General features: G+C 40.7%; 1 protein-coding gene across 3 annotated transcripts in view; it reads left to right on the plus strand.

Moving 5' to 3' along the window:
• Nucleotides 1-2,015: 2,015 nt before the first annotated feature.
• Nucleotides 2,016-18,590, plus strand: part of LRGUK (leucine rich repeats and guanylate kinase domain containing) — a 119,741-nt gene continuing 103,166 nt past the window's right edge. For all 3 annotated transcript variants that reach the window (XM_081244857.1, XM_081244858.1, XM_081244859.1), the window contains exons 1-3: nt 2,016-2,360; nt 7,955-8,062; nt 11,863-11,944. In XM_081244857.1, coding sequence (XP_081100983.1) covers nt 2,040-2,360; nt 7,955-8,062; nt 11,863-11,944 — 511 coding nt within the window. In that variant the 5' untranslated portion in view covers nt 2,016-2,039. The remainder of the gene's footprint in view (nt 2,361-7,954; nt 8,063-11,862; nt 11,945-18,590) is intronic.

The raw sequence follows: 18,590 nt of genomic DNA on the forward strand, positions 1-18,590 counted from the left end.
TATCCTTGGAGGGCCATCAGTTTCTTCTTTTATAAAAGGGAGAGTTGGGATAAGGTGGGCTTTTAAGTTCTTTCTAGTTCTGACATGCTATGATTCTATATGAGAAGGTTATTCTCTGAGTTCTTTTATTTATCTTTAAGAACATTAGCTGATAACATTTTTTTTTTCTGAGATATCTTGTGTACCTTTATCTTGCCCCACATTTTCCACCTGCAAAAGCAGTAGTTGAAGGTAGACAGTGGCGTTGGTCATTCTAGGTTTGGATTTCAGCACCACTGCTTGTCGTTGGGCCTAGTTATTTAAATTCTGTGGGCCTCAGTTACCTCATCTGTTGAATGGGGATAGACAGCGAGTAGATGTGCAGATGAAAAGAGAGAAACATTTAGAAACATTTAGAAAAAAGAGAGAAACATTTAGAAATAACTCCAGAGGCTATAGTTTAATGTCCTGTAGGGCATAAACCAGTTTCATCTCTAACCTAGTGGACTTATTTCAGAATGTCTCTGTTTGTGGACTCTGAATACCCTGTTAACATCTTACTGGTTCCCTCATAAATTAACGTGTTGAATAAAATCTTTCACACGTGTTTCTATTTTTGTATGATAATCATCTTTTTAACTTTTTGAAATTTACTCTTTTAACAGGTCCTAACTAACTCTGCCTTAAGACACTTTTCTCAATAGAATGACACTGGCAAAGCTTGCTTTGCTGAAAATGCTGATTACGTTATTGAAAACTACAAAAAACACACTGGGTTTCCATTTTTATACTTTCTGCCCCCTTCGTCCTTATGTCAGTTAGCTAGCCAGGTCCTATGGGGGTGAGGGTAGAGAAAAATCCCTTGGAGGAGTTTTTAATCCACTGGGAAAAAAAGCAGGCAAGCAGTAAGATGAGCCTAGCAGAAAGAGATACTTTCATTATGGCCTTTTTACATTTATGACTAGCAAGATAATGAAGGAAGGTAATTCTGAAAGCTTTCTGTCAGTTTTAAGGGGCCCTCAAGCACTGAGAAAGATAACAGTCGATGGTGTCCATAAGAATTTTTTTCTCCTTCTCCCCTGACAGCCACTGACAGGATCATTTTGTATTTGCAACTGCTGTCATTGAAGCATGGAGAAAAGGCCCTGTAAGGCCAGGAGGATGAGGGTGACTTCCCCACAAGGATCTCTATTGTCATCACTATGGCAATAATAGTTACTATAATTTTCATTCTGCTTTTCTATAGTGTCTACTTTGTGGAGCTCAAGGCTATGGGATTTGGGTCACATGGAATCACGCTAGCATAAAATCATGCTTTGAAATCTTGCAAGAGTATTTTAGAAAACTGCAAAGAGAACCTATGCAACAAGATAAAATTAATTACCAATGCAGGTCATTGACATACAATTATTTATGCGATGCTAATAGCTTTACAGAGGCTTTCAGATACAGTGTCAGTTAGACAGTCGTTTGTTTTTCTCTCTGTTTGGATTGTTAGACCACTGCCAGTTTTTCTACCTAAGGACATGGCTTATCATTCAGGTGTAAAAATGTAAGTTAATTGCCGACCAACTCTCAGTCGTTGTCTGGTAGTTTCTCTTTATCCGCAATATGGACAGGAACCATGCCTTCTATTTCATTTATGCGCACTGCACTCTGCATAGAGTAAAATTTCAGTGTTATTAGCTTTCCGACAGACAGCTTTAGAGACATCTAACACTAACTCTGCGTAAAGAGTCTCCGTGAATGAAGTAGGATAGGGTGCTCACCGGTGATCTCAGGGCGGGATGAAAAATATCTAAGAGGGGCCTCGAGGTTGAGAGAAAACAGTTGAACACAAAAAAGGGGGTGCAGAGAAAAAAGGTGAAAAACGAGAAAGACAAGCAAAAAAAAAAAAAAAGCCAGCGATTGAACGGACAAAAAGGAAAGGAAAGTCGTGCACCAATGGCAGCGCAAGCTGAAAGCGAGGACGCAGGGAGGGGCGGAGACTACAGCCCCCAAAATCCCCTGCGGCGCCTCCTCACCTGGCGTCAGTCTCCTAGGCAATCCCGGTAAACAAGATGGCGACCTCCGGGAGAGATCCCCAGTTGCCGAAGCCTTCCTGTCTCCAGGGAGGCGTGAGCAGTTCACGAACTGGAGCCCAGTCGAAACTGCTGCACTCAGAAGAGGAACGTCAGTCTTGCTGGTCTCCTTTTCCCATGGGGCAGAGACCGAAAAATACTTTCCGCAAAGCCTCCTCCTACCTACTCCAGCAGCTCATTCACCGCTATCAAGAGTCGGACGTGGACAGAGATTACGAAGACCAGGAAGAGGGCGAGGGAGAGGGCGAGGGCAAAGTGGAGTCCGAGGAGTCTTCAGAGTCCGAAATGCTGAATTTTGAGGTGTGCCTTCCCCCCACCCCTTACCCCCTCACTTCTTTCTCCAGCGGTCGGACCCCTCACCAGCCTGCTGGCTGAGCACATTCCTAGGGCTCCTTGCCTCCAGGAACGCCTCTTCCTTACTGCTCTGAGACTCCCTCTCTCTCCTTCCCACTTCTCTTACCCGGTTTCCTCACCCTTTGCCTGAAGTATCTTCAAGTATATCCTTTATTTTTCGTTAGCACATTTGATTTCTTAAGAGTCAAGTTACACAGCATCGTTGAGGAAAAGTATCTATTTGTATGGGAGTTATGGCTTGACAGTGTTGTGAATAGACAGACTTCTACTTCTGCACCCCCTGCACCTTTTCCTCATGACTGTGAAATACTCGAACACTCTCCCCGATGAAGGAATCCCTTCATCCTCCTTCCTCTAGGAAAAAAAAATTACCCTTTTGAAATAATCTCAGTGCTTCCTCAAAGACCAAGTGACTTGAAAGTTTTTATATATTACTTCTGCCAGGGGTATATGATGCATTATACAAACAACACACACTGCTCACTGTGAGAGTATTTCAGGATGTGGGGATTGTGCCCAACATTCCCACCTGTAATGCCACCTGTATTGATTTACTTTGCCATGCTTAACAGTGACTACTGGAAAACTGTAGCGATGTTTTTACAACTTTGAGGTGTTTGTATGGCTTCCACCCCAGAGGAATTAACAAAAGAATCACCAGATTATTATTCTAATTAATGCATGTTATTCAGCTGTGGGGTTCATTAGTACCATCCCACCTGTAATGCCTCGTTGGCAGCTTGGCCTTTCACACTAATACAGATTCCCTCTTTTCTACAATACCTCTTCTAAACATGACCCAATTCCACTTCTTACACTTATTAGCATCCTGTTCCTTCCTTAGCCGTTGCCTGCCTTCTTATCCCTTTCCACTTCACATCATGTCACTTCTTTCTCTTGGCTTTCTAATATATTATTTGATTTCTTTTTAAAAAAATTTTTATTGGAGTATAGTCGATTTACAATGTTGTGTTAGTTTCAGGTGTACAACAAAGTGAATCAGTTATACATATATCCACTCTTTTGATTTGCTTTCTTTTGATAAACTGTTAGGTTTTCCTCTTTGTCTTGCCTGCCAGGAAACACAGCTTTTTTTCTTAATTCAGTATTTTCTTAATTTCAGTAGTTTTTCTTTAGATTAGGTTTTTCTCTTCCCTTTCCTCCTCCTTCACAGTATAAATTGCTTCAAATTCTTTTCAGAAGTAGATATAATACAGAGAAATAGAAAGTTTCCAACATCCTGTTCTGTGATATTCTTCTGGCATCCCCTCTGCATCATTGCACCTTTTCCTAATTACCTTTCTTTCCCCCTTGAGACCAAACAGGTTTCTCTTTGTTATGCCTGCTCTCTTTCACCATCCCCTTTCCTCATTTGCCTTATTTTTTTCTTGTTCTCCCCTCTGTAACTTGCAGTGTCTTCTGTTACTCTGATTCTGCCATTGACTACTTACATTGTGTCTCCACTTGGGTTCCCTTCTTTTGTAATGTCCTTTTGTTCACTTTCCACATTTGGCCCATTTTTTTCCACCCTCATCCCCCATTTTGTCTTCTTCTACCTCCTTCTACATGGCCTAGTTACACATCAGTTTTGCTTAAAGTGGCCCACAGAAAATTATCACTTATTTTGTTCATCTTTTGTTGATTTACTTTGCCATGCTTAACAGTGACTACTGGAAAACTGTAGCGATGTTTTTACAACTTTGAGGTGTTTGTATGGCTTCCACCCCAGAGGAATTAACAAATGAATCACCAGATTATTCTAATTAATGCATGTTCTTCAGCTGTGGGGTTCATTAGTACCATTGTTAATCTGTCTTCAGTATGCCATTAACAAACCATAGAGGGAGGGGGTTGACTTGAACTAGTTAATTCTTTTTGGCTTGTAGGCTTTTGTGTGGAAAAAGTTTATGATTTCTTCTATTTATAGTCTAAAATTAATATTTGTTTTGTGTTCTCACATTCTCTTTTACCTTTTTATAGTGTCTCATATGTTTTGATATGCTGAATAAACCGAAAAGTTTTAAGAGGAAACATTTGGACTTTTATGTTCAGTGATTTATTTTCCATATCCTAGCCTGATTAAGACTTATAATGCTCTGATGGTCAAAATGATTATTAAGTGCTTGTAATGTAATTAGCCTCAATGAACTTGAGGGAGTTAGGGCAGACCAGCTGTTCAGAATATTGCCTTTGGAATTCAAAGGCAGAAAAGAGGGAATTCGTATAAAGCCTTTTGTTTGTTGTGAGATTTTGAGCAAGTTACTCATAGTCTCTGTGTCTCATCTGCGCTACAGGAATTATAATACTGTCTACCTCATGGAGAGCTGTGAAAATGTAATGAGATCCTATGTGTAAACTACTTAGCACAATATATTATTTATACTGTTACTAATACAAGTAATAACTTACCTGTTCTTATCTACTAACTACAGCCCATCAGGTGACTTCATTAATTGAGCCTTCATTGAACAGACATTCACAAATGATTACTATATAGGAAGTACTCTGACTAAACAGGGCAGAAGAAATGTCTGGGCCTGTGATATGTTTCTGCTGCATGAAAATCACTCTTTGCCAGTAACTTTATGTGGATGATAATGCCTGCTCATTGGATAGTTATGAACATCAAATTTAATGGGAAAGTCTATGTTAAAGTTCTCAACATAGTGTCTGATACAGTGCAGGCTCTCAAAAAATTAAAGATGTAATACATAATAGCTACAGTAATGGTAGAAAAAGATGAGAGTGTGACGGAGGACATACATGGTCCCAGGTCTCAAGGTGAGAGAAGAGTGAGTGTTCATCCTATGAAGAGATGTGTACAGATGATAGCCGGGTTGCAGGCATGGCGGAAGACTGGAAGGGAAGTAAACCCTTACTTGGGCGCAGAGGTGGTATGTGGGCAGGCAGACGGCAGCTTTTCCAAGTGGTGGGTTATAGGTGAGAGCAGAAAGGCAGATGAGGTGGGGGCCAGATTGGGGAGAGCTCTGTGCTGTTGTAGGGACTGTGGACTTGACTCTAAGCAGCAGGGAACTGCTCTTGTGGCCGAGGGAGATTAGGTAAGAAGATGGTAAGCCTGGAGGCAGGGAGATCAGTGCAAAGAGGAGCAGTATCTCTGGGGAAGAGAGAAGAGTCTGGATTAAGGCAATGGGAATGGAAAGGAAGCTAGAGAGAAATACGTATTTAAAATATTTAAGATGAAACACTAATTGAATATTGGAAGTCTAGGGTGACTGCTAGGTCTGTGGCATGTTCCAGGGGAAATATTAGGGCCACTAACCACCGTGGGAAACAGGGACAGGTGGAGCTGTGCATTCAAGAGATCAATTTTAAGGTGTCTGGAGTTGAGAAAATAAAGGAACATGTATGTGTGCATGTACTTGGAATGGTCGGGGTGTTGAGTGGCCCTCCTTAGGGATTCTGAAACCACCCAAGATACAGATAGGGCTGGTCAAGGTCTGAAGATGACCAAAGTCCAGAAGGGAGAGACATGACCCTGACAAATGGCAGGAACCACAAAGGATGTGTGAGGGGGTGGCCGTGAGGAGTCTTGCCTTGGGGCTTTGGGACAGTGCTGACAGTGTGTCCAGTCTCTGTATCAGTGGCTGTGTTGAAAAACAGATGTCCACCTACTGTAAATAAGGGATTCTGTAGTTTCTCGTTTCCAGGAAATGGAGGGGGTGGGCCACATGGAAAGTTTGGGAGGGAAGGTAACACTCTCTCACCTCTATTCCTTCCCAGGCCTACTATAAAAAATTGCAACTTTGTTTAGAAAAGTAGGTCTCTTTCCCCCATTTTGAGAACAGGTTGATTGGTATGGATGAATGAAACATTAAGATGTGGAATTTCTGAATTCACCAATTTGTGCTAACAGCTGCCATTTATTGGGGATACTTGCTGTGTTCTAGGCACCATGCTAAGAGCTTTATGTTCACAATTATCTTTCATTCTCTCCAAAACATTAAGAAAAAGTAATAACATATCCTATTTATAGATGAAAAATTATGAGTCTCAGAGAAAACTTTATCTCCCAAAGTCATATATCCAAAATGGCAGATCTGGGGTTCAAAGCAGCTGTGCAATATCTCCATGTGAGTGATATTTGCTTCTCTGGGATAGTGGAAATTGGGGAGGAAAGAAAACTCTTTACAGTAGCACAAGCCTGCATACTTATGTCCTTAGTGCTAGAAGCCTGAGCAGCATCATTGGTTCTTGAATTAATACAGAAGACCTGAAAGAGCATTTTGCCATCACAGTCCATATACCAGTTACATTGGTTAGTAATATTGGCGTGACTGATGTGGTTACTTGTGTCTTGTGTCCTCATGCTGATGTTAGTGTGTTGGTCATAATGGAGCTGAAGGCAGCACAAACACAGCACTAGTCCGTCTATTATCTGTTCTAGCTGACATTATTGGGGGAGGGGTGTGTTGGGCCACCACTGGTCCATGGTGTCTATACACTAAGGGCCAACCTCCTCCTACAAATGATATTACCCTTTTAATTAATCTTGTAAATTGTATGAATCCAGCAAAATTAGCCAGTCCAAAGTGAACTGAGGACCTGTCTTTTCCAACCAGAATACCAGATGTAGAGAAGTAATTGCCTTAATTTAATGTAATCATCCTTTGGGTTGTGGGCAAGCAGTCAAGTGTAGTGGTTAGAACTGCCCTGGAGTCAGACAGATTCGGATTTGTATTCTGGCTCTGTCACATACTAGCTATGTGGTTTCAGGCAAGTTAACTTCTGTGAGCCTTAGTTTCTTCATTTGTAAAATGGAGCTAAACGTGCCTCCCTCAGGATTGTCAGGAGGATTAAATGAGTGGACCCATTCAGAGCTCTTAGCACAGTGCCCAGGACAGAAGCACTAAATCAACGTAGCTATCATCACTAATATTGACGCTCCTACTGCTACTGTGTGAATTCTGCTTTGAATACCTAATACGAGCAACCACCTGCAAGTTCAGCAGCACTACATTGATTTGATTGATATTTTCTTAATCATATGTAATATGTATAGGTCTTCAACACAGTTTTTTTTTAAATTACCATTTCCTTTATTTATTTATTTATGGCTGTGTTGGGTCTTCGTTGCTGTGCACAGGCTTTCTCTAGTTGCGGCGAGAGGGGGCTACTCTTCGTTGCAGTGCACGGGCTTCTCATTGCAATGGCTTCTCTTGTTGTGGAGCACGGGCTCTAGGCGCATGGACTTCAGTAGTTGTGGCACGCGGGCTCAGTAGTTGTGGCTCGCAGGCGCACAGGCTCAGTAGTTCTGGTGCATGGGCTTAGTTGCTCTGTGGCATGTGGAATCTTCCCGGACCAGGGATCGAACCCTTGTCCCCTGCATTGGCAGGCGGATTCTTAACCACTGCACCACCAGGGAAGTCCCAACAACACAGTTTTTGGGGGGGGCCGTTAAATTTTGGAAGACTCAGCTCCCAGATATGTAATATAGTAAATAAGTGCTGGATATGATGAGGTGGATTACTTCTTTTCTAATGGAAGTCCTTTCTTTGTCCACCTCTCTGGTTTTTTTGCAGGGAGAATTTGATGGGGTCCTGAGAGAGGAGGTCGTGGCTGAGAAACTCTACGAACTGGGACGCTCAGGCTCTGGGACTGAGCAGGTCTACCTCAGTCTGACCTTATCAGTGAGTATGAGAAGGTCACCATTGGCTGGCTACATCTTGACACTGGTGGGACCACATCCATTTTCTCTGGTACTCATAGCTTTTTTGGTGGCCCCCAAATCTCAGAGTCTTGCATGTGATGGAGAGTGGCGATGAGTTATTTATGTTTGACATCAAAGAGCCCTGGCCAGTCCAATAATCAGCCCCCTTGCCCCCCCCCCAAGTTCCTTTGTTTTCATTTCCTTCACGGTCTATTTCTTTCATCTTAAGCAGTCTGTTTTATTGTAATCAATGCTTTCCTTCCAGGAGGTTGAATTTGATTCTGTAAAACCAATCAAAAACTCTTTAAGAATTTTCTTTCTGATCAGTGCCAGGACTACAATTTATATCTGAATCCAAGGGAACAAAATATTTTTGTATTGACTTTTCCTCCCTAAGTATGTCAAGAAATCAGTAGCTGTGAGCTATAGCTCACTTTCTATAAGGTACCTATTATGAAAGAGAAAAATGTATTGTTATTCATCAATTTTCAAGATTTCGATACCAGCACAGAATCTTTTTTTTTGTATGTGTGTATTTCTTTATCAATATTATCTATTTTGTTTACATTTATATATGACATGAAGTTGAAAACATGTATTTTTTCCAAATTATTCTGAAATGTTTCTCTTTAGTTCTCTTTAACTAAAATATGGTATATTGATATATTCTTTACTGTAAATTTCTTTTTTTTGGGGGGGGATCCTCTTTTTAAAAAATTTATTTTTGGCTGCATTGGGTCTTCGTTGCTGCACGTGGGCTTTCTAGTTGCGGCGAACTGGGGCTACTCTTCGTCGCGGTGCGCGGGCTTCTCATTGCAGTGGCTTCTTCTTGTTGCAGAGCATGGGCTCTAGGCACGTGGGCTTCAGTAGTTGTGGCATGCAGGCTCTAGAGCGCAGGCTCAGTAGTTGTGGCGCATGGGCTTAGTTGCTCTGCGGCATGTGGGATCTTCCTGGACCAGGGATCGAACCTGCATCCCCCGCATTGGCAGATGGATTCTTAACCACTCTGCCACCAGGGAAGTCCCTGTTTGTATCCTTTTTTTTTTTTTTTTGCGGTACTCGGGCCTCTCACTGCTGTGGCCTCTCCCATTGCGGAGCACAGGCTCCGGACGCACAGGCTCAGCGGCCATGGCTCACGGGCCCAGCCACTCCGCGGCATGTGGGATCTTCCCGGACCGGGGCACAAACCCATGTCCCCTGCATCGGCAGGCGGACTCTCAACCACTGCACCACCAGGGAAGCCCTGTATCCTTTTTTGATGAAACCAGTGGCAAAAGAATATTTGGGAGTATAGTGGTATTTTATTGCAGTACCTTTTTGTATGTTATTGGCCATTTAGATTTGCTAAATGCCTGTTGTAGTCTATTGCCCATATGTTTATTGGATTGTCCATCTTTATTAATTTGTGGATATATATTCTGGATATGTATCCTTTGTCAGATGTACACATTATCTTCTCCCAGTGGCTTGGTTTTTGACTCTCTTAATGATATCTCTTAATGAAAAGAATTTCTTAAATTTGAGCGACATCAATATTTTTTCTTTTATGATTAGTGCTTTCTGTGTCCAATTTTAAAAATCTTTGCCTATAGAAGTATCATAAATATATTTCCCTTTAGTTTCTTCTAGAGGCCTTAATGTTTTATCTTCCACACTTAAGTGTATTATCAATTTTGAATTATTATTATTATTATTTTTTAACATCTTTATTGGAGTATAATTGCTTTACAGTGGTGTGTTAGTTTCTGCTTTATAACAAAGTGAATCAGTTATATATATACATATGTTCCCATATCTCTTCCTTCTTGCATCTCTCTCCTTCCCACCCTCCCCATCCCACCCCTCTAGGTGGTCACAAACCACCGAGCTGATCTCCCTGTGCTATGCGGCTGCTTCCCACTAGCTAGCTATTTTACATTTGGTAGTGTATATATGTCCATGCCACTCTCTCACTTCGTCCCAGCTTACCCTTCCCCCTCCCCATATCCTCAAGTCCATTCTCTAGTAGGTCCAGCACAGAATCTTGACTCTAAATTCATCATAAGAGAAGCTGTAAGAGCAGAGTACTCAGAGTATTTCAGCTTCTTTCCTCATTTTGTTTCTTTATAGTCCTAGAAAAATAATTTATTTCTTTTGCTTTCTTGTATTGTAAAGCATTAACTACTCCTTGGAGGTCCACAGAGTAAATGCAGATATGTAGGTGAAAAAAACACTGAAATTTTGCTACAGCACCCTAATTTGCCTCAAGCATATATAATTCATAGCAAGGCTGTTTTATCTTGGATTTGAACTAGTAAACTGTCCAAAAAATGTTAAGCCCTTTTTACCCATGCTGGTTTCATAGCATGTCCTTTGAGAACAGCATACAAAGGATCTAATCTTTTACTATTTTTACTTTGCAGCATTTTATGGATGACTCAGCCAGTCAGGCAGTAATGTACAGGGAGCACCCTGTGTGCATTGCACCATGTTAGGCTTTGGAATGGAAGATAATTCCAGTAGCGGTACATCTGTAGACAAGTCCTTTTCAATCAGTACCCTTACGTATATACGTAGTGCTACGCCTTAAATTGATCTACAACAGAGCACAATCCTTTAAATCTTATTTCAGCTAGATGGACCGAAGCTTCTTACTTTGGCACTGACCTTCTTACATTTGAGATATTACATGTTGAATTACTTTGCCCTAATAACCTGTCTTACTGAATACACTTTCTTAGGGTTGGCCAGGTTAGTGATTTTTCACACCTTATGTCTTACTTATGTTACACATAATTTTCTAACTTTCTCTAATTACTCGTGTACACCGTTTCTCTCCTACCCAAAGTCGTAAGTTTCTTAAAGGCAAAATATAGCTCTAGTCCAACATTGTACGTGTTTCTCATCATGCCAAGCTTAATGCCTTGTATGTAGTAGGTCATCAGTAATTTACTTATTACTGTTCTAGAGGCCTTTATTAAAATTCTTATCATTCTTATATTTGAGAAGTTGCTTATCATGACACTTTATTGGTTGGCTTTTTCTGACTCTGACATCACAGCATAAACCAGTCACATGAGTCTTTGTTCCAAGGGACCAAATTCCCCTCCAACCCCTCGTGGTGTTCACTCGATGGAACATTTCATGGAAGGGATCTCGGACAAAGATTCAGGAGACTTGGAGCTGCTTTTGTATTGCTAACTTGCTAAGTGATTTTAGGCTATTTACCTACCTCTTTGTACCTCACATTCCTCATCCCTACACTGGGGATAATCTGCCCTACAGATCTCACAGGTTTGTTTGATCAGATGAGATTATTGGGAGAGAGCTTTGAAGCCTGAGGAGGCGTAAGAAGTATTGTTATTAATGATCACTCGATTAGGTGTGAACTATTCTAACATTTCATTTGAATTCTAGGCATTTGCTTTTTCTTTTCTTCTACTACATAAAGGCTTTGGCTTTATTGCTTTTATGTGTGTGGTTTTTTAAAAATATAAAACTCTGCTCTAAAGGTCTTCATAAACACTGCTTTAATTTGCCTTTTCATGTTGTCTGTGTTCTTGCTAACACTAATTTTCCAAGCTATTATTTCCTTCAGAAGAATGCATTTTTTGATGGGGTTTGTAGTCTGCTTTGAGACCCTATTGGTAGTAGGCTTCAGATTTTATGCTCTCACTTCTACTGTACTTTCAAAGGAAATTCTGGATTTCTTTCTGTCAACTTCTATTTCCAGATGTCTTGAGAAGCCTGAGTACTCATCTGTTAAAGCAACATTAAATCTTTTACCTTTTATTTTCTCAGGACCTTGATTTAATTGACATTAGCATCCTCTGTGGATACATTCACCTGCAGAAGTTGGATCTTTCAGTAAATAAAATTGAAGGTATGTAATTGTCATTCTAGTAAGTCAGTGGATTGCTGAATTATTTCAAAATTTAAGCTTTGCAGAATGTAATATACTTTAATACTACCAAACTTGATATAAGCGCTATTGTGGATCACTTTACACATTGATCCTCTGTCTTCCATGGAAAAAAAGCACCTGTGACTGATGAGAAAAGAAAAAGGCAGAGGTCAGCAAACATGCTACATTATGCGATGGTTGAGACCCGCTCAGTGATATTAAAGCGCGTCAGATGGAATGTTTGCTTTGCTTTTTCCTTTCAAGAGATGGATCATTACTTCTTTAATGCCTCCTGAATATTTGATGATTCCCATTTCCTTCCCTCTTTTAGTTTATTCAGTGTAGATGAATTAGTTCTTTTTTCCCCCTTTAATGGATGCTTTTCTTTATTTTGCATTTGCATCTACATCTTAAGCCTGGCTAGCTACTTCTGTTCTTATTTGAACACCAGAGTTTCAGAAATTTATTTTTTCCCCCTCTCTTTGCTGTCTCCGTATAGTTAGTGGGTTCTTACAAGTCTAACTGCCATCTGTGGTTCCATATAAGGTATCTGTTGTGATACCTTGCTCACATTGAATGAAATTAGTCACATTTTCTCCAAAGCTTGATCCTCGTTTCTAATTTTCTGACCCTATTTGAAATTTCTGACCTGCTTCTTTCTTCACTGATCACCTTTCTGTTCCCTTTAGCTTTTTTGAAGACGATTAAGTGTTGCTGATATGGTCTTCTCTGATTTCTTCCTCCCATCTGACTGCAGTAATTAAAATTCACTCTTTTCAATGGCTAAGAAGCATTCTAGCATATTTTAATTCTTAAAATGCTACTGTTTTGAAAGGCTTTTTGTTCATTTTTTTCTAGTTTCATAAAACTTTTTTATGGAAAATTACAAACGTGCACAAGTAGAGAGGTTTGTAATGAATATCCAGGTTCAACAATTATCAGCCCATGGCCCATCTTGCTTCATCCATCCTTCCCAGGGTTATTTAAGGCAAATGCCAGATATGTTATCATTGGAAAGAATTTTTAGTGTTACTGGCAGGCGCTCTCCCCACACCCCATACCTCCAAGATTGGTTTCATTTACTGGTTAAGGGATTGCAGGGTTGGGGAGACTCCAGCAATCTTTTGTGCTCGGCGAAGGGGAAAGAGATGTGGCTTCACACCCTTGCCCCTTGAGCAAGCAGTCCCTGGTAGCACATGAAGCTTTCCTCTTCAGATCAGTCTCCTTCAATCTTTTATGTCCCCCTTTATTGACTCATCAAGTGTTCGAGAACTTATTGTGTGTAAGGCACAGTATATATTTTTCTTTTCAAGAGAACAGCTTTATTGATGACCTGATATGGACCAGATTTCAACTTGCATCAGAATCACCGGGAGGGGACCTGTTAAAACATAGATGCCTGTGCCCCACCCTCAAGACTTTCTGATTCCGTAGATCTGGGGTGGGACTTGAAAATTTGCATTTCTGATTAGTTTCCCTGGAAGCCAGTACAGGACCATACTTTGAGAACCACAGTTGTAGACATGAGGAGCTCCTGCCATCTGGTGGACAAGGAGGTCACTACACCGAGTAGGGAGAGTTAGAAGCCCAGCAACCCAGAAGGTGGATTTTTCCTATCAAAGTGATTCGAAAGCATCGAGCATCTACAAAGTGTGAAATGCACTCACCATCCAAGTGGTAGCTGCTGCTTTTGCTTCAAGACAGAGCTCCATGGTACAGCACTTACCTGCCCACAGAAAGATCAGCTCCAAGGGGGGATGGGGGCCCGTGGAAGTTAAGAGGGTTGAGATCACCATTGACAGATACGGAGCTGAGCTCAGATGGGACAAATAGGCAAAACTTGTAAAGCAATTACAGTTTCTTCTTAGCTTTCCTCTCCCAGGCAGCCTTTCTGGATTTGCTCATGAATTCCCACCAAAGTGTTGATGTCTCAGTGTTCTGGCCCTCCTAGGACAATTTCATAAAAAAGACAGGCTAAAGAAGGCTGTGGTTTAGACCAGAGAAATAAAGCAGAAATTGGTGGAGATCTTCTGGCTTCCGCGACCCTGAGAAGGAAAGCTGTTGGGGGGATGGGGTCAGGGGGCCCTCACCTTTCTCGCTCTACCTACTCCAGGGCAGGGCCCCAGTACTCAGCTGTGCTTCCTTCTCCTGGCCTGGGGGTGACTTTGTCACCTGGTGAAGGGTAGAAGCACTTTGCTGGGCTTCAGGTGTGGAGGCTCTGTTCTCCTCCAGAGGCCATGTTCTGAGGGGCTTTGATCCCTGGTTGTGTGATCTAGAGTTAAAAGGCGGGTGGAGAAGCAAGTTACAGGTAGAGACGGGGCTGTAAATCCTTGTCATGTGATTCTTCCTGAGCCTTTCCCTAATCCTCCTGCTGTCCCAACGTCTGTCTGCTGTAAAGTCCCAGGACAAAGCAACATAATGCTTCACTATTTTTATGTCGTGTATATAATTTCATTAGAGGCGAGTATTAGCACAATAGTCCTTGACTTAGTATTCTAGGTTCAGAATAATGGCTTGGGATAAAATGCAAAACTCAGACATACTTTTTAAGCAGCCCAAAATCAAAGTAAAATAATAGCAATAATTTAAACCGCTTCAAATAATTAATGAGATTTAAGATTCAGTCCATCTAAAACAAAATTTAATTTATAACAAAGAACGAATTGTGGCATTTTTAGTCTTTCTGAAAACACCTAATGCAGTTATTTATGGGCTAATTATCAAGAGGATTATCTCAGGCTTTAGTTCCTCCAAGGCTGGCTTTTTTTTTTTTTTAATATCTTTATTGGAGTATAATTGCTTTACAATGGTGTGTTAGTTTCTGCTTTATAACAAAGTGAATCAGTTATATATATACATATATCCCCATATCCCCTCCCTCTTGCGTCTTCCTCCCACCCTCCCTATCCCACCCCTCTAGGTGGTCACAAAGCACCGAGCTGATCTCCCTGTGCTATGCGGCTGCTTCCCACTAGCTATCTATTTTACGTTTGGTAGTGTATATATGTCCACGCCACTCTCTCACTTTGTCCCAGCTTCCCCTTCCCGCTCCCCGTGTCCTGAAATCCATTCTCTATGTCTGCACTATTATTCCTGTCCTTCCCCTAGGTTCTCGATAACCTTTTTTTTTAATATATTCCATATATATGTGTTAGCATACAGTATTTGTTTTTCTCTTTCTCACTTTACTCTGTATGACAGACTCTAGGTCCATCCACCTCACTACAAATAACTCAATTTCGTTTCTTTTTAGGGCGGGGTAATATTCCATTGTGTATATGTATCACATCTTCTTTATCCATTCATCTGTCGATGGACACTTAGGTTACTTCCATGTCCTGGCTGTTGTAAATAGAGCTGCAATGAACATTCTGGTACACGACTCTTTTTGACTTATGGTTTTCTCAGGGTAAATGCCCAGTAGTGGGTTTGCTGGCTCGTATGGTAGTTCTATTTTTAGATGTTTAAGGAACCTCCCTACTGTTCTCCGTAGTAGCTGTATCAATTTACATTCCCACCAACAATGCAAGAGTGTTCCCTTTTCTCCACACCCTCTCCAGCATTTATTGTTTGTAGATTTTTTGAAGATGGCCATTCTGACTGGTGTGAGGTGATACCTCATTGTAGTTTTGATTTACATTTCTCTAACGATTAGTGATGTTGAGCATTCTTTCATGTGTTTGTTGGCTGTCTGTATATCTTCTTTGGAGAAGTATCTGTTTAGGTCTTCTGCCCATTTTTAGATTGGGTTGTTTGTTTTTTTGATATTGAGCTGCATGAGCTGCTTGTGAATTTTGGAGATTAGTCCTTTGTCAGTTGCTTCATTTGCAAATATTTTCTCCCATTCTGAGGGTTGTCTTTTCGTCTTCTTTATGGTTTCCTTTGCTGTGCAAAAGCTTTTAAGTTTCATTAGGTCCCATTTGTTTATTTTTATCTTTATTTCCATTTCTCTAGGAGGTGGCTCAAAAAGGATCTTGCTGGGATTTATGTCATAGAGTGTTCTGCCTATGTTTCCTGTAAGGGTTTTGTAGTGTCTGGCCTTACATTTAGGTCTTTAATCCATTTTGAGTTTATTTTTGTGTATGGTGTTAGGGAGTGTTCTAATTTCATTCTTTGACATGTAGCTGTCCAGTTTTCCCAGCACCACCTATTGAAGAGGCTGTCTTTTCTCCATTGTATATTCTTTCCTCCTTTATCAAAAATAAGGTGACCATATGTGTGTGGGTTTATCTCTGGGCTTTCTCTACTGTTCCATTGACCTATATTTCTGTTTTTGTGCCAGTACCATACTGTCTTGATTACTGTAGCTTTGTAGTATAGTCTGAAGCCCAGGAGGCTGATTCCTCCAGCTCCGTTTTTCTTTCTCAAGACTGCTTTGGCTCTTTGGGGTCTTTTATGTTTCGATACAAATTGTGAAATTTTTTGTTCTAGTTTTGTGAAAAATGCCATTTGTAGTTTGATAGGGATTGCACTGAATCTGTAGATTGCTTTGGGTTCTATAGTCATTTTCACAATATTGATTCTTCCAATCCAAGAACATGGTATATCTCTCCATCTATTTGCATCTTTAATTTCTTTCATAGTGTCTTATCGTTTTCTGCCTACAGGTCTTTTGTCTCCTTAGGTAGGTTTATTCCTAGGTATTTTATTCTTTTTGTTGCAATGGTAAATGGCAGTGTTTCCTTAATTTCTCTTTCAGATTTTTCATCATTGGTGTATAGGAATGCAAGAGATTTCTGTGCATTAATTTTGTGTCCTGCTACTTTACCAAATTCATTGATTAGCTCTAGTAGTTTTCTGGTAGCATCTTTAGGATTCTCTATGTATAGTATCATGTCATCTGCAAACAGCGACAGTCTTTTCCGATTTGGATTCCTTTTATTTCTTTTTCTTCTCTGATTGCTGTGGCTAAAACTTCCAAAACTATGTTGAATAATAGTGGTGAGAGCGGGCAACCTGTCTTGTTCCTGATCTTAGTGGAAATCATTTCAGTTTTTCACCATTGAGTACAATGTTGGCTGTGGGTTTGTCATATATAGCCTTTATTATGTTGAGGTTAAGTTCCCTCTATGCCTACTTTCTGGAGGTTTTTTTTATCATAAATGGGTGTTGAATTTTGTCAAAACATTTTTCTGCATATATTTGAGATGATCATACGGTTTTTTTCCTTCAGTTTGTTAATATGATGTATCACATTGATTGATTTGCATATATTGAAGGATCCTTGCATTCCTTGAGTAAACCTCACTTGATCATGGTGTATGATGCTTTTTTTTTTTTTTTTTTTTTTTTTTGGCGGTATGTGGGCCCCTCACCGCTGTGGTCTGTCCCACTGCGGAGCGCAGGCTCAGTGGCTATGGCTCATGGGCCCACCTGCTCCACGGCATGTGGGATCCTCCTGGACCAGGGCACGAACCCGTGTCCCCTGCATCGGCAGGTGGACTCCCAACCACTGTGCCACAATGGAAGCCTGGTGTATGATGCTTTTAATGTGCTGTTGGATTTTGTTTGCTAGTATTTTTTTGAGGATTTTTGGGTCTGTGTTCATCAGTGATACTGGCCTGTAGTTTTCTTTCTTTGTGATATCTTTGTTTGGTTTTGGTATCAGGGTGATAGTGGCCTCATAGAATGAGTTAGGGAGTGTTCCTCCCTCTGCTATATTTTGGAAGAGTTTGAGAAGGATAGGTGTTAGCTCTTCTCTAAATATTTGATAGAATTCACCTTTGAAGCCGTCTGGCCCTGGCCTTTTGTTTGTTGGAAGATTTTTTTTTTTTTTTTTTTGCGGTACGTGGGCCTCTCACTGTGTGGCCTCTCCTGTTGCAGAGCACAGGTTCCGGATGCGCAGGCTTAGTGGCCATGGCTCATGGGCCCAGCCGCTCTGTGGCATATGGGATCTTCCCGGACCAGGGCACGAACCCGTGTCCCCTGCATCGGCAGGCGGACTCTCAACCACTGGGCCACCAGGGAAGCCCTGTTGGAAGGTTTTTAACCACAGTCTCAATTTCAGTGTTTGTGATTGGTCTGTTTATATTTTCTGTTTCTTCCTGGTTCAGTCTCAGAAGGTTGTGCTTGTCTTAGGATGTGTCTGTTTCTTCCAAGTTGTCCATTTTATTGACATATAGTTGCTTGTAGTAATCTCTCATGATCCTTTGTATTTCTGCAGTGTCAATTGTTACTTCTCCTTTTTCATTGCTAGTTCTATTGATTTGAGTCTTCTCCCTTTTTTCTTGATGAATCTGGCTAATAGTTTATCAATTTTATGTTCTCAAAGAACAGCTTTTAGTTTTATTGATCTTTGCTATTGTTTCCTTCATTTCTTTTTCATTTATTTCTGATCTGATCTTTATGATTTGTTTCCTTCTGCTAAATTTGGAATTTTTTTGTTCTTCTTTCTTTAATTGCTTTAGGTGTAATGTTTGGTTGTTTACTGAGATATTTCTTGTTTCTTGAGGTAGGACTGTATTGCTGTAAAGTTCCCTCTTAGAACTGCTTTTGCTGCATCCTATAGGTTTTGGGTCATCGTGTTTTCATTGTCATTTCTTTCTAGGTATTTTTTAATTCCCTCTTTGATTTCTTCAGTGATCTCTTGGTTATTAAGTAGTATATTGTTTAGCCTCCATGTATT

This window comes from Mesoplodon bidens, assembly GCF_964165515.1.
Source record: "Mesoplodon bidens genome assembly, chromosome: 9".
NCBI classification, from domain to species: domain Eukaryota; kingdom Metazoa; phylum Chordata; class Mammalia; order Artiodactyla; family Ziphiidae; genus Mesoplodon; species Mesoplodon bidens.